Here is a 15,011-nt window from a genome sequence, read left to right on the forward strand (position 1 = left end):
CAAGTAATTTTCTTGTCTCTTATTATGATTAACAATGGGAATCTTGGCCAGGTGTGGTAGCTCACACCTGTAATCCCAGCACTTTGGGAGGCCGAGGTGGGCGGATCACCTGAGGTCAGGAGTTCCAGACCAGCCTGGCCAACATGGTGAAATCTGGTGAAACCCTGTCTCTACTAAAATTACAAAATCAGCCAGGTGTGGTGGCGGGTGCCTATAGTCCTAGCTACTAGGGAGGCTGAGACAGGAGAATAGCTTGAACCTGAGAGATGGAGGTTGCAGTGAACTGAGATCATGCCACTGCACTCCAGCCTGGGTGACAGAGCGAGACTCTGTCTCAAAAAGGAAAAAAAAAAAAAAAAAAAAAAAAAGAATGGGCATTTTACGTGTTCAGAAGGACTGTAGTTCTTTTTCTATAAACTATCTGCTCACGGTTTTTGTCTATTTTAAAATCATATTTTTGGCTTTTTCATCTCTGTTTTTTTTTTTTTGAGAGGGAGTCTCGCGCTGTCGCCCAGGCTGGAGTGCAGTGGCCGGATCGCAGCTCACTGCAAGCTCCGCCTCCCGGGTTTGTGCCATTCTCCTGCCTCAGCCTCCCTATAGCTGGAACTACAGGCGCCCGCCACCTCACCCGGCTATTTTTTTGTATTCTTTAGTAGAGACGGGGTTTCACTGTGTTAGCCAGGATGGTCTCGATCTCCTGACCTTGTGATCCGCCCGTCTCGGCCTCCCAAAGTGCTGGGATTACAGGCTTGAGCCACCGCGCCCGGCTCATCTCTGTTTTTAAGAACTCCTTTAATATTGGTGAAATTGGCCTTCATCTGTAAATTACAATTTTTTTCCCATTTGCCTTTATTCTTTCTTTATTTATTTTTTTAAAGATGGAGTCTCCCTCTGTTGCCCAGGCTGCAGTGCCGTGGCACGATCTTGGCTCACTGCTCCTGGGTTCACGCCATTCTCCAGTCTCAGCCTCCCAAGTAGCTGGGACTACAGATGCCCGCCACTATGCCCGGCTAATTTTTTTTTTTTTTTTGTATTTTTAGTAGAGATGGGGTTTCACCGTATTAGCCAGGATGGTTTCCATCTCCTGACCTTGTGATCTGCCCACCTCGGCCTCCTAAAGTGTTGGGATTACAGGCGTGAGCCACCACGCCCAGCCCCATTTGCCTTTTTTAAAAATAAAATTTAACTTTGCTTCCGGAGCTTTAGGCACAAAAAGCTTTCTACAAATTTGGATTTTTGTTGTTGTTGTTGTTTGTTGTTGTTGTTTTTGAGACGGAGTTTCACTCTTTTTGCCAAGGCTGGAGTGCAGTGGTGTAATCTCGGCTCACTGCAACTTCCACCTTCTGATTTCAAGCGAGTCTCCTGCCTCAGCCTTCCGAGTAGCTGGGATTACAGGTGCCCGCCACCACACCTGGCTAATTTTTGTATTTTTAGTAGGGACGGAGTTTCATCATGTTGGCCAGGCTGGTCTTGAACTCCTGACCTTGTGATCCGCCCTCCATAGCCTCCCAAGGTGCTGGGATTACAGGTGTGAGCCACTGCACCTGGCCGGGTTTAATTTTTATAGAGTTGAATTTAATCAAGATTTTCTTTCACTGTTTGAGTATTTTGAGTCCTAAATAAAGAATTTTCTCACTTCTGGGTTATAAATAAATTTCCCTCGGTTTTCTTTTAAAAGTTGTACACTGGGCAGTGCGGTGGCTCACACCTGTAATCCCAGCACTTTGGGAGGCCAAGGCAGATGGATCACTTGAGGTCAGGAGTTTGAGACCAACCTGACCAACAATGGTGAAACCCCATTTCTACTAAAAATACAAAAATTAGCCAGGCAAGGTAGCGGGTGCCTGTAGTCTCAGTTACTCAGGAGGCTGAGGCAGGAGACTTTTGAACCCAGGAGGTAGAGGTTACAATGAGTAGAGATTGCTCCATGGCACTCCAGCCTGGGTGACAGAGTGAGACTCTGTCTCAAAAAAAAAAAAAAAAAAAAAAAAAAAAAAGAGTTGTAAACTTTTCTTGGCTGGTCCAAAGGTAGTGAGTTATCTCAACGAATTGTTGACTGTCAGTTACTGATCAAACTCCTTGTTCTACCCTTTCCCCTCTTCTCACTACTGTAGTTGACTAGTCTTAAAAAAAGAAAAAAAATAAAAAAGAAGTTGTAAGGTTTCATTTTTTAAAATCTGGATCTCTGGACCATTTGGTGTTTATTCTGATGTTTGGTGTGAGGTATGGATCCACTTTTATCTTTTTTTTTTTTTTTGAGATGGAGTCTCGCTCTGTCGCCCAGGCTGGAGTGCAGTGGCCGGATCTCAGCTCACTGCAAGCTCCGCCTCCCAGGTTCACAACATTCTCCTGCCTCAGCCTCCCGAGTAGCTGGGACTACAGGTGCCTGCCACCTCGCCCGGCTGGTTTTTTGTATTTTTGTAGTAGAGACGGGGTTTCACCGTGTTAGCCAAGATGGTCTCGATCTCCTGACCTCATGATCCACCCATCTTGGTCTCCCAAAGTGCTGGGATTACAGGCTTGAGCCACCGCGCCCGGCCTCACTTTTATCTTTTTTCCAAATGGAATGTCATGGTTCCAGCACTGCTTATTAAGAAGTCTTATGTCCCAATGATCTGAGACGCCACCTTGGCCATGCACCAAATCTTCACATGTACTTGGATACATTTCTGGACTTTCTATTGTGTTCCATTGGTCTGTCTGGCTATTCGTTTCCAGGTATACCATTTTTATTACAGAGGCTTTAAAACATTTAAAAAAAAAAAATTTTTAGAGGCCGGGTGCGGTGGCTCACGCCTGTAATCCCAGCAATTTGGGAGGCCGACGCGGGGCAGATCACGAGGTCAGGAGTTCAAGACCGGCCTGGCCAAAATGATGAAACCCCATCTCTACTAAAAACTACAAAAATTAGCTGGGTGCAGTGGCATGTGCCTATAATCCCAGCTACTTGGGAGGCTGAGGAAGGAGAATTGCTTGAACCCGGGTGGCAGAGGTTGCAGTGAGCCGAAATCGCACCACGGCACTCCAGCTTGGGTGACAGAGTGAGACTCCATCTCAAAAAAATAAACAAATAAAATTAGAGACACGGTCTCACTCCGTCCCCCAAGCTGAGTGCAGTGGTGTGATCATAGCTCACTGCAGCCTCAGATTCCTTGGTTTAAGCAAGCCTTCCACCTCAGCTTCTGGAATAGCTGAGATTACCAGTGCACACCACTACACTTAGCTAACTTTTAACTATTTATTTTTGTAGAGATGGAGTCTCGCTATGTTGCTCAGGTTGGTCTGAAACTCCTGGGCTCAAGCAATCCTCCCATCACAGCCTCTCAAAGTGCTGGGGTTACAGGCATGAGCCACTGTGCCCTGCCAATTACAGAAGCTTTATGGTATGTTTTAATGTCTGGTAGGGCTTACCTTCACCCCACTGCCCTTTTTAAAAAAAAAAAAAAAATTCTGGCTATTTTTGCTTGTTTATTATTTCGTATCAACTCCAGAATCAACTTGTTTAACTCCAGAAAAAAACACCTACCCTCAATATTTTTGTGACGATCATGTTAAATGGATATATTTACCTGGGCCAATTGGACTGTTTGTGGTATTGAGTCATCCTATCCAAGAACAAGGGGTGTTTTCTTCTCATGTTTATAACTCACACCTTCATTGCACACAGAAGGAGGCTCTCTTTGGGGCACAGGCCCTCCGATGGGTTGAAGTGTGCCCCCAAAAAACATATGTTCAAGTCCTAATGCCCAGCACCTCGATCTCAGACTTTCAGGCTCCAGAACCACGAGATGATACATTTTTATTTAAGCTGCTCAGTCTGTGGCACTTTGTTGCGGAAGCCCTAGCAAACGAATTCAGGCCCCCCGGAGGATCTCCTAGGGAAGAACTGAGCAGCCCAGCAACAGCTTGAGGATATCCAGAAACACTTGTGTGCTCTCCTGTCCCTGATCCTGCGCAGGCTCACATAGGCCTGTTTCTTGCCTGCCATGAAGCTAGGTGAGTGGATCAATGAATGCATCGCAGTGCTGGAGGTGTGACTTCACTCTCAATGGGTGGTCAAACCTACTGAGGTCAAGGCCAGTGAATAAACCATTTGTCCAATGCAGCTCAGACAGTCAGGCAGGGCCAGGCAGAAAGCCTGAGTTTGGGGCATATTTCTTTTTCTCTTTCCTTTGGAATCTAGAAGCAGCCCCCTGTAAATTATTATTCCAAGAAACAAACAGCGAAATTGTGCAGCACGCCACCCTCATACCATGCCTGCTATGTGCTGTGAAAAGATAAGAACAAAAAACTTAGAAAGCGGAGAGTCAGAGCCCTTGCTGTGTGTCTTTGGACAAGTTAGTTCACCTCTCTGGTCCTCAGTTTCCCCATTTCTTCACATGGAGATAGTAAGGGTACCCATTTCCCAGGGTTAATGTCATGATCACACCAGGAAATGAATATAAAGCACCTAGCAAAGTACTGTGTCTTAGTAGAGATTGGCAATTATTAATAAGCACTGCCCCCACGTTACTTACAAGGGCAAAATTGGGATGAACAATTTCTGCATCTTCAGCTATGATTCTGAACATAGTGCCAATAACTTTTCCTCCTCCTTTTCCCAGAGATGAGTTTGGAACAGACAAACTGTGTTCACATTTGCTTCCAACAACATTAGTTACTAAGTGTTTTCTCATTATGAAAATGAAATTATGTCTCAATTCATATTCTGTTTTAAAAAAAGAAAGAAAAGAATCAACAGAAAGCTGTCACTTCTCACCGCAGCATCAGTTCCCCCAGTGGCGGGTGTGGCTTGGGGCCATTGTTGGCAGCTGCGTCCTTGCTTGAGGGATGAGGCTTGTGTGAGTCATGGAGGCCCTGCTGTTCCTGGTCCCTTTCCTGGGCTCCTGAGCTCGTCTTCATTTATTTGTTCAACAAGCCTTGCTTTGAGATTTGTACTGGGGACCAAGAGAGACAAGAAACTATGCCTTTGCTTCCAAGCTAGTGGGAGAGAGAGAAATGATCATCGACAGGCCGGTTGCAGTGGCTCACGCCTGTAACCCCAGCACGTTGGGAGCCAAGGCAGGTAGATCATGAGGTCAGGAGTTTGAGACCAGCCTGACCAACATGGTGAAACCCTGTCTCTAACAAAAATACAAAGATGAGCCGGGCGTGGTGGCGGGCGCCTGTAGTCCCAGCTACCCAGGAGGCTAAGGTAGCAGAATCGCTTGAACCCTGGAGGTGGAGGTTGCAGTGAGCTGAGATCGCGCCACTGCACTCCAGCCTGGACGACAGAGTGAGACTCCATTTCAAAAAAAAAAAAGGAAAGAAAAAAGAAAATGAACGACAAAGTGGTCTTTAGGGGTTACTACTATTCTTATTTTATGGGGAGGTGAGGCTTCCAGGGGGAAAGTGGTAGGTAACTGAAGCCCACCTCTCAAAGGCATTTCCTCCAGGTATTTCTATCCTACATCAGCCTTTACATCTCCAAGTAGACGTCCCCTCCTCTGGGCATCTTTCCTGGGTACCCAGTTTCTATCCTGGCACTTAACAAGTCTGTCCCACCACTGGAACGGCTGTTGACTGAATGACTGTAGCACTCAATTCTTTTCCATCTTCAACCTTTTACACTTCACTGCATCTACTGGCTCTAAGATGTCATCAGTTCTGAGGCCCTTTCATTAATTTATGCACCATTAAGAAAGGAAAATGCTGTCAATTAACGATGACACGCTTCCAATTGTTACGTCCTGAGAAATGCTAAAATATGAAAACTGTGCCTTCAACACAATGAATTATATGATGAAAGCAATTACTGCTTTTAAAAACATCCGAGGGGAAGAAGATTTTATAAATATCTATATAATAATAATAACAAAGTTTTCTAAACACTTACTCTGTGCCAGGCATTGTTCTAAAGGACTTTTCATCCATGAGCTCCTATCGGGGTTGGCAAACTTTTCCTGTAAAGGGAGAAGGGCAAATATTTGAGGCTTTGTGAGCCATAATGTCTCTGTCACAATATACACCTCCCATTGTAGTGTGAAAGCAGCCACAGATACCACGTAAAGGAATGGGTGTGGCTGTGTTCCAATAAAACTTCATTTATGGACACTGAAGTTTGAATTTTATATGACATTCACATGTCATAAAATATGATTCTTCTTTTGATTTTTTCCCCCCAACCATTTAAAACATAAAAACCAGTCTTAGTTTGTGGTTTGTACAAAAAGAGGTAGCAAGCTAGGTTTGGCTTACAGGCTATAGTTTGCCAATCACTGTCTTATATAACCTTCCTATCAATCCTACAAGATCGATATGATTATTATTCCCTCTTTAAAGATGAGAAAACTGAGTCTCAAACAGCTAAAGTAACGTGCCCAAATACACACAGCTGGTGAGTAAGCAAGCTGGGATTCTAATCCAGGAGGTCTAACTCTGTAACTTGGTTTTAAGGACAATGCTGTTACCTTCACATGGTTGCCTTCTAATCTTATCTTTTATTCTTTGTTACAAAAGTTACACATTTAAGTTTAAAAAGTTCGGCCGGGCGCGGTGGCTCAAGCCTGTAATCCCAGCACTTTGGGAGGCCGAGACGGGCGGATCACAAGGTCAGAAGATCGACACCATCCTGGCTAAACCGGTGAAACCCCGTCTCTACTAAAAAATACAAAAAACTAGCCGGGTGAGGTGGCGGGCGCCTGTAGTCCCAGCTACGCGGGAGGCTGAGGCAGGAGAATGGCGTGAACCCGGGAGGCGGAGCTCGCAGTGAGCTGAGATCCGACCACTGCACTCCAGCCTGGGTGACAGAGCGAGACTCCGTCTCAAAAAAAAAAAAAAAAAAAAAAAAAAAGTGTAAAAAGTTCAAATCACTCAGAGTCATAAGGAAGAAAATGAAAGGAACTCCACCCTCCAAAGATAAACACTGTTAAGGGTTTGGACACACAGCTCACACAATGCTGACTGGTTAGAATGTTCTGAACACTGTGTGACTTTGGACAGATTGCCTAACCTCTCTGGGCCCTTGTTTCTCAAATGAGGAGGTTAGACAGGATGACACAGTTCTGTGGGCCCTGCCAGGTCTGAGCATGGAGATCTGTTTGTAAGGATTGTGCAATGACAGCTAGCTCTGTCTCAACTGCCTGGGTGTAGAGGGTGATGTCAGCCCTTTGCCAGTCCCTCAAGGTAGGCCTGAGTGGCTACAGAGTCTCTTGAGCAGGGGCATGAGGGCCCGAGTTGGGAGTCTTAGGAGGCTCCAGGCTCCCTGCTGGGCTGACACCAGGGACCACTCTGTCCAGTGAGAAGAGCTCCAGGAAGCTGGGAGGCAGAGGCTTCAGGCAGTGCTGCCAGACATGGGACTGGCAGACTGGCAGACGCAGAGGCCTCAACAGACCCAGGCCCAGCTCCCTCTCTCAAGTCAGACAGGCGCTGCGTTTGGATCTGTGTCTGATGATTATCAGCTTTATGACCTCAGGCATGTGACCTTTGGCATGTCTCCTCTCTGAGCCTCTTTTCTTGCCTATAAAATGGGGACAACAAGCACCTCACAGGATCACTGCCAGCTTCATGGAAAGATACCTGTAATGCACCTGGCCCAGAGGTGAGGCCTAATAAGTGTCAATGACCACCCTCCACCCTTTTGACACTTTTCAACAGTACCCTTTGAAACAATTCTACCGTTTCCCAAATTGTGAACCTACTATGTGCCAGGCACCACATCAAAGGTAGTAGGCTGGGGAGTGCAATGCTGAGAAAAACACACCCCTTGTCTTCAGGCTGACAAGCTCACACCCTGTAGGGAGTACAACAAAGATCTAGGTGACTTGTACACAATGAGAATACATGGACAATGTCCTCTAGGCCAAGAAGAGGGAGCAGCTGGAGGAACCTGAGGAGTCTTCACTTGGAAAGCCCAGAGGGGCCACTGTCTGGCAGGGGGTGGGGGAGGAATGTGAGCAAAGATGTGGCAGAGGACAAGAACATTCTAGGAACACAGGCCCTGGAATGTTCCTGGAGCACAGAATTTTCCTGGAGCACAAGAGAGAAAGCAAAGAGAGTGGGAAGCTGAGCCATATAGATGGCGAGGCTCAGTAGCAGCGCGTTTTGGATTTGCTAAGAAATGGTGAGTTGCAGAAGGATATTGAGGGGAGGAACCCCCATACACCACAGGGGAGACAGGAAAAAGGCCGTGGGTTTTCAAAGAGGCAACATGAATGTGGGACCCTGCTCCCCCTCTTGAGAACACTCCCTTTGGGTGTTATCCATATCAGGTTCTTACACACTGTTTCACATGCTCCTAAATGGATGTTATTCCCAGTTTACAAATGGGGAAACAGACGCTCAGAAATGGTCAGCTGCTTGCCCAAGGTCACCGAGCAGACAGTGAGCGGGGGCCTCTTTCTGACTGTCATTGGGGGAGCTCCACTCTTTTCAAACTGTGATCCCAAGAGAGATCCAAAGTCACCTTTGAGAGCAGGATTAGGACAGGGACTATGAGCTAGGGCCAACCCTGGCTACACCCAGTTTCCCCAAAGTCCTTGGAGGTGTGCGTTATTATTATTCTCTCCATCATGGGAAGGAGGGGGTGGAGCTCAGCACCATGGGAGGACTTACTCAAGGCCACACATTAAAGGTAGGGAATCCCGGCCAGCTTTTGGGGGAGTATGGAACTCTGAACCCTTCTTCCCGCTACTCCACACTGCCTCTAGTCCTAAGCAGGACTAGGTAGAACTGGGAACAGCCCAGGTCAGAAAGGCCCAATTCTCTCCCCTGAGTCAACATCCACTGATCTATCTGCTTCATTCCCTCTGGCGGCCAGGCCCACAAGGCCAGTCCCTCACTCCTGTGGTTACAGAGACCAGATGATGCTGGGCTCTCTTTGGCTCCATCCTCAGTCAGAAGCAGCATCTCCACTGCCTGGATTGGGGGCCTAGGTGGCTACACGTTTACCACTTGCCTCTAGGCAGGTGACCCACCGTGAGTGCTGTGTGGTAGAGGGTCTTAAAGAGGAGCCTTCCCTGAGTCGGGCCTCTGTCCACTGATGTCTCTCATAAGCAGATGGCTTGCAGTGACCTTCTCCCTGGTTCTAAGGCAAGTCTCTGAAAGGCACAGGGACAGAACCATTCTGCTGGGAAGGGGAAACCCTAGAGATACAGTGAATCATAAAGAGCAGGGGTGGGGTAGGGCCTGGGTTCCCTAACCCCCCATCTCTCACTTGGGCCTCAAACCATCTACAAAGTGGGCCAGTGTAGACCCACGGTACAGATGTGGGATTGGAGGCTCAGTAGGGGTCGAGACTCACCTCTGACCATCCAGCAGCAAAATGACAGGGTTCAAGTCTACTTTTATACTCTTTCCAGCAAGGGAGGAGAGAGAAAAGCAGGAGAGGCCAGAAGACACCTGGCTCTAGGGCCAGACTGTGCCACTACCACCGTGATAATGGCATTAAAGAGAGTCTTTCTCTGTCACAAGGCTAGAGTGCCGTGGTGTGATCTTGGCTCACTGCAACCTCCACCTCCCGGGCTTCAAGCGATTCTCCTGCCTCAGCCTCCCGAGTAACTGGAATTACAGGCGTCCACCACTACGCCCGGATAATTTTTGCATTTTTAGCAGAGACGGGGTTTCACCGTGTTAGCCAGGATGGTCTCGATCTCCTGACCTCGTGATCCACCTGCCTCGGCCTCCCAAAGTGCTGGGATTACAGGTGTGAGCCACAGCACCCAGCCCTTAAAAGAGTTTTCTTGTTGAAAAATTTCGGTAGGGGAAGGTATAATTAATTCTCTTGGTGAGAGAAAAAAAAAATGGGACAAATCAAGTCGGTATGCAGTGAAAAGTCAGCAGCTGTAACATTCTATGATTCAACGCAAAAAGTATGTTGAGTTCCTCAGCTGAATAAGTAGTATAAACAAATAATTTCTTTTTCTTCTATCTCTCCATACAGGGAGGGTGTTGCTCTTATCTGAGGACCTCTTTGCTGTCCTCGACCAATGTTCAAATGAAGGTAGAAAACGCCCTTTTAAAAAAAAGCACTGCATTCCCTGAACTTTTCTAGAAGAATCCAGGCAGAACGTTTGCGCAGGCGAAAACACACAAGCTAAGCGAGGCAAATGCAGAAGTTGCCTCTGGTGATACAGCTCGCACAGCGACGACAGAGGGTGGCCAGTGAAATCCCCTCCCCCAGGAGGGGAGGAAACCGCAGAATGTTCCTGACTCGGCACCCGGGCGGGTGGCGCAATGTTTATGTTTGTGTACCTAGCGCGTCGCGTCGCTGCAGCAGGCTGTGCTGTCCAGGGGGCCGTCACTGGGACTCAGGGCACGGATATCGCTGGGCGTTGGGGGCGGGGGTTCTTCCCAAGCGTTGCGATCCATGTCCCGGCAATCCGCCCAGAACGGCCCGGGATTGGATTTTACCTTCAGCCTATAACGGAAGCGACGAAGGGAGCGAGGGTTGGGGCCGGCTTCTGTTCCGGGTTGGAGCCCCCCAGCCCAGCGCTTAGTGGGCGCTCACTCAGTATACTGCCTATTTGTGTAATAAAGGGATGGAGAAGCTCGGTCCGGAGCCAAGGTGACAGAAACATGTCGGGCGGCCCCTGGGGGGCGCCGTCGAGTCGCGCTGCAGGTCGCCCCTCACCCCTCCAAACGCCAAACCCGGGAATCCACCGCGTGGCCTTACGACCCCCCACGGGGATTTCAGCCCCTTGACCTGCCTTCCTTGGCTCCAAGTCTTCTGGGGGCCACAGACTAGGAATAGCATTATTTCCCGGTGGGGGTTTGCTCGCTTACACTTTCACGGCAAATGTAGATATTTTAAAGCCACCTTAAAGAAAGTCGGGGAAACAGGATAGCATTGCCCTGAACCTCTCCGCCCCAACTCGCTCGAGTCGTTCTTGGTAGGAACGACTTTTCTATCGGTAGAGTTGTTCATTTTTCTCTAAACTTCATCTTAGGCGCCTCTGTGCTGCCCCCCGCGCCGCCCCACCCCACACCCCAGTAGTGTGGTTCTGGGCAAGTCAGTAGCTTCGCTTGGGGAACCTCAGTTTCCCCGCCTGTTAGTGATGAGGAAATGAGAGAAAGGGGCACAAGAGTATGCAAAAGCGCAGGAAGCCCCTTTCGGCTCAGGTCGAAGGCCGAAGGGCACGGGGAAGGGGACTCGGGGAGGGAGAGACGGAGGAGCGGCGAGGCCAAGGCAGGTGGCACGTCGCCCATTCTCCCGGCCGCTCGCATCCCAGAGGTCAGCCTCAGCTGGCAGCGAGCCCTCCGCCTCCCCGCTGGGCCCGGAGCGCGGCGCGGGCCCAGTCCCTGGGGACGCGCCAAGAGCAGGCCGGACGGCAGGGCGGGGGCCGGGCCGCGAGCCAGCTCGCAGCCAGCGGACCCAGCTCCGAGGCTGATGACGTCTTCTCCTCTAGCTCGGCGGCGCCTGGCCGGGCAGGGCGGGTGACGTCACCGCCCCGTCACGTGATCGCCATTCAAACAAACACCCTCCTCCCCTTGCGCGCGGGTCTGGCCCGCCCCGTCCCCCAGAGACATATAAACGAGCTCCCTGGACCGGGCTCGCTGCGAAGGACATTCGGGCTGTGTGTGCGACGTGGTTCGAAGGAGCAGTCGGGGCAACCGCGAAGAAGCCAAGGAGCCCAGAGACCCGCGTGACGCTCCTCTCTCAGTCCAAAAGCAGCTTTTGGTTCGGCGCAGAGAGACCCGGGGGTCTAGCTTTTCCTCGAAAGGCGCCGCCCTGCCCTTGGCCCCGAGGACAGACAAAGAGCACCGCAGGGCCGATCACGCTGGGGGCGCTGAGGCCGGCCATGGTCATGGAAGTGGGCACCCTGGACGCTGGAGGCCTGCGGGCGCTGCTGAGGGAGCGCGCGGCGCAGTGCCTGCTGCTGGACTGCCGCTCCTTCTTCGCCTTCAACGCCGGCCACATCGCCGGCTCTGTCAACGTGCGCTTCAGCACCATCGTGCGGCGCCGGGCCAAGGGCGCCATGGGCCTGGAGCACATCGTGCCCAACGCCGAGCTGCGCGGCCGCCTGCTGGCCGGCGCCTACCACGCCGTGGTGTTGCTGGACGAGCGCAGCGCCGCCCTGGACGGCGCCAAGCGCGACGGCACCCTGACTCTGGCAGCCGGTGCGCTCTGCCGCGAGGCGCGCGCCGCGCAAGTCTTCTTCCTCAAAGGTACGCCCTCGGGGAAGCTCGGGGCGGGCCGCACACCCCCGAGATTTTGCCCGGTACCCTCGGCTCTTGGCTCCTGGGGGGTCGCCCCACCTGCAGCGCGTGGGCGCTGGAGTACATTTATCTCTGGAACTTGTCATTGGCTTTGTTTGGCTCTGGGAACAAAGACTTGCCTGGGCCTTTCCACTGTCAACTTCCAGCCCTTGGTGGGTGGGGGAGTCGTATGAAGGTGCCCTGTCCCGGCGTCAGTAATGAGGAAAAAAAATGTCTTTGTATTCCCAGGAGGATACGAAGCGTTTTCGGCTTCCTGCCCGGAGCTGTGCAGCAAACAGTCGACCCCCATGGGGCTCAGCCTTCCCCTGAGTACTAGCGTCCCTGACAGCGCGGAATCTGGGTGCAGTTCCTGCAGTACCCCACTGTACGATCAGGTTAGTAGGTGTCCCTGCCACAGGGGAGAAGTAAGAACTGGCAAAGGCACGGAGGAGTAGTGCAGGGAGAATATAGAAAGTGACCTGCAGCATTATTTATAACGGAGGGGGCACAGGGATATGATTGTAGGCGCTACAGAAATGAATTTGCTGGTCCTGCCCAGCAAATGGGCTTAGTTCTGTATTTATCCTCCAGCAACAGAAGTGAGTTCACTCGCTATCTGAAATTGACTTTTCCAGCAGAAAGTTTTTGTGGGTGTGGGCACTGGCCTTGGCTTTGAGCGAGCTTGATGAATGTTGGATATTTCTGGATTTCAGGGTGGCCCGGTGGAAATCCTGCCCTTTCTGTACCTGGGCAGTGCCTATCACGCTTCCCGCAAGGACATGCTGGATGCCTTGGGCATCACTGCCTTGATCAACGTCTCAGCCAATTGTCCCAACCATTTTGAGGGTCACTACCAGTACAAGAGCATCCCTGTGGAGGACAACCACAAGGCAGACATCAGCTCCTGGTTCAACGAGGCGATTGACTTCATAGGTAAATGGAATGGATGCCTGGGGCTTTTCTGCCTCTCTCTTCTCATTTTAGCCCCTAAGCCCAACCTCTGTGGCAAGAGCTTGAAGTCTTCTGAGCCTTCTTCCAGACATTCAGTATCAGTCTGGTGTGGGCAACATTCCTGCAAAATGTGAATTTGATTCAATGTCCCACTTTACAGATTTGCAAACTGGGGCTCACAAAGTTGAATTGACTGGTCTGAGATCTATCTGCTGAGTGGAAATCCCCAGTCTGGGTTTAAATCCTGTGCCATCCTTTGCACAGTGCCCACGTTGCCTCCATGAACAGTAGCCATGTGATGGCATGTGGTGATGTTGACCATTTCTAGACAAGACACACATGACCTTTCTCAGCTATACTGTACCTGGGCTTGGGGTGGTTCTCCTGAGCTCTCCAGTAACCAGCCGCTCCTTTTGTTTTCTAGACTCCATCAAGAATGCTGGAGGAAGGGTGTTTGTCCACTGCCAGGCAGGCATTTCCCGGTCAGCTACTATCTGCCTTGCTTACCTCATGAGGACTAACCGAGTCAAGCTAGACGAGGCCTTTGAGTTTGTGAAGCAGAGGCGAAGCATCATCTCCCCCAACTTCAGCTTCATGGGCCAGCTGCTGCAGTTTGAGTCCCAGGTGCTGGCCCCACACTGCTCGGCAGAGGCTGGGAGCCCCGCCATGGCTGTGCTGGACCGAGGCACCTCCACCACCACGGTGTTCAACTTCCCCGTCTCCATCCCTGTCCACTCCACGAACAGTGCGCTGAGCTACCTTCAGAGTCCCATCACGACCTCTCCCAGCTGCTGAAAGGCTGTGGGAGGTGAGGCTCTTCACATCCCACTGGGACTCCAGGCTCCTTGAGAGGAGAAATGCAGTAACTCTGGGAGGGGCTCGAGAGGGCTGGTCCTTATTTATTTAACTTCACCCGAGTTCCACTGGGTTCCTAAGCAGTCGTTGTGATGACTTAGCGTCAAGACATCTGCTGAACTCAGCACATTCGGGACCAATATGTAGTGGGTACATCAAGTCCCTCTGACAAAATGGGGCAGAAGAGAAAGGACTCAGTGTGTGAGCCAGTTTCTTTTTGCTCGCTCCTGTTTTTTGTAGAATCTCTTCATGCTTGACATACCTACCAGTATTATCATTCCCGACGACACATATACATATGAGAATATACCTTATTTATTTTTGTGGAGGTGTCTGCCTCCACAAATGTCATTGTCTACTCCTAGAAGAACCAAATACCTCAATTTTTGTTTTTGAGTACTGTACTATCCTGTAAATATATCGTAAGCAGGTTTGTTTTCAGCACTGATGGAAAATACCAGTGTTGGGGGTTTTTTTTTAGTTGCCAACAGTTGTATGTTTGCTGATTATTTATGACCTGAAATAATATATTTCTTCTTCTAAGAAGACATTTTGTTACATAAGGATAACTTTTTTATACAATGGAATAAATTATGGCATTTCTATTGAAATTTCAATGCTTTTATTTCTTTGGCAACCACACCCAGTCCCTCTCCCACTAGTGAACTAGGGAAGAATTTTGACAAGAACCTGCAGAATGTATTGAGATCTGATCCCACGCCCTGTGGTGGCCCATTGGTCCCATGAAATGGCTGGGTTGCAAGGGAGGAAGACAAGTGAGTATCGTGAAACACCAGATGCTACAACTGAACTCTTAGTATTGGATCAGTGTGTCTGCCCATGCCCATTTTAGCAGCTCTGTAACCTACCATGTCACCCAGGATGCTAAGGTGTCCCCGGAGCTAAAGCTAGGAGGAAATCGCCACTTGCCTGGATTGCCTTTTTCATTTAATACCCTCCTCAGGTTAATATAAAAAGTCGCCTGACCATCTCTGAGCTGTGCTGGAGTTATGAGGAGACAAAAGTTTTTC

General features: G+C 49.9%; 1 protein-coding gene and 1 long non-coding RNA gene across 2 annotated transcripts; one reads left to right on the plus strand and one right to left on the minus strand.

The window, feature by feature from the left end:
* Positions 1-4,844: 4,844 nt before the first annotated feature.
* Positions 4,845-10,514, minus strand: LOC103244979 (uncharacterized). Its single transcript, XR_501813.3, has 3 exons — positions 9,281-10,514; positions 5,876-5,942; positions 4,845-4,937 (listed from the first exon to the last, which is right to left on the minus strand). It is a non-coding gene; the product is annotated as an uncharacterized lncRNA (long non-coding RNA).
* Positions 10,515-11,513: 999 nt separating this feature from the next.
* On the plus strand, positions 11,514-14,591 carry DUSP1 (dual specificity phosphatase 1). The gene is made up of 4 exons (XM_008015304.3): positions 11,514-12,144; positions 12,424-12,569; positions 12,888-13,107; positions 13,550-14,591. The coding sequence occupies exons 1-4, from the start codon at positions 11,778-11,780 to the stop codon at positions 13,918-13,920; spliced, it is 1,104 nt and encodes a 367-aa protein (XP_008013495.1). The 5' UTR covers positions 11,514-11,777; the 3' UTR covers positions 13,921-14,591.
* The last annotated feature ends 420 nt before the right edge of the window (positions 14,592-15,011 follow it).

The sequence above is a fragment of the Chlorocebus sabaeus genome, chromosome 23 (genome assembly GCF_047675955.1).
Source record: "Chlorocebus sabaeus isolate Y175 chromosome 23, mChlSab1.0.hap1, whole genome shotgun sequence".
NCBI classification, from domain to species: Eukaryota; Metazoa; Chordata; class Mammalia; order Primates; family Cercopithecidae; genus Chlorocebus; species Chlorocebus sabaeus.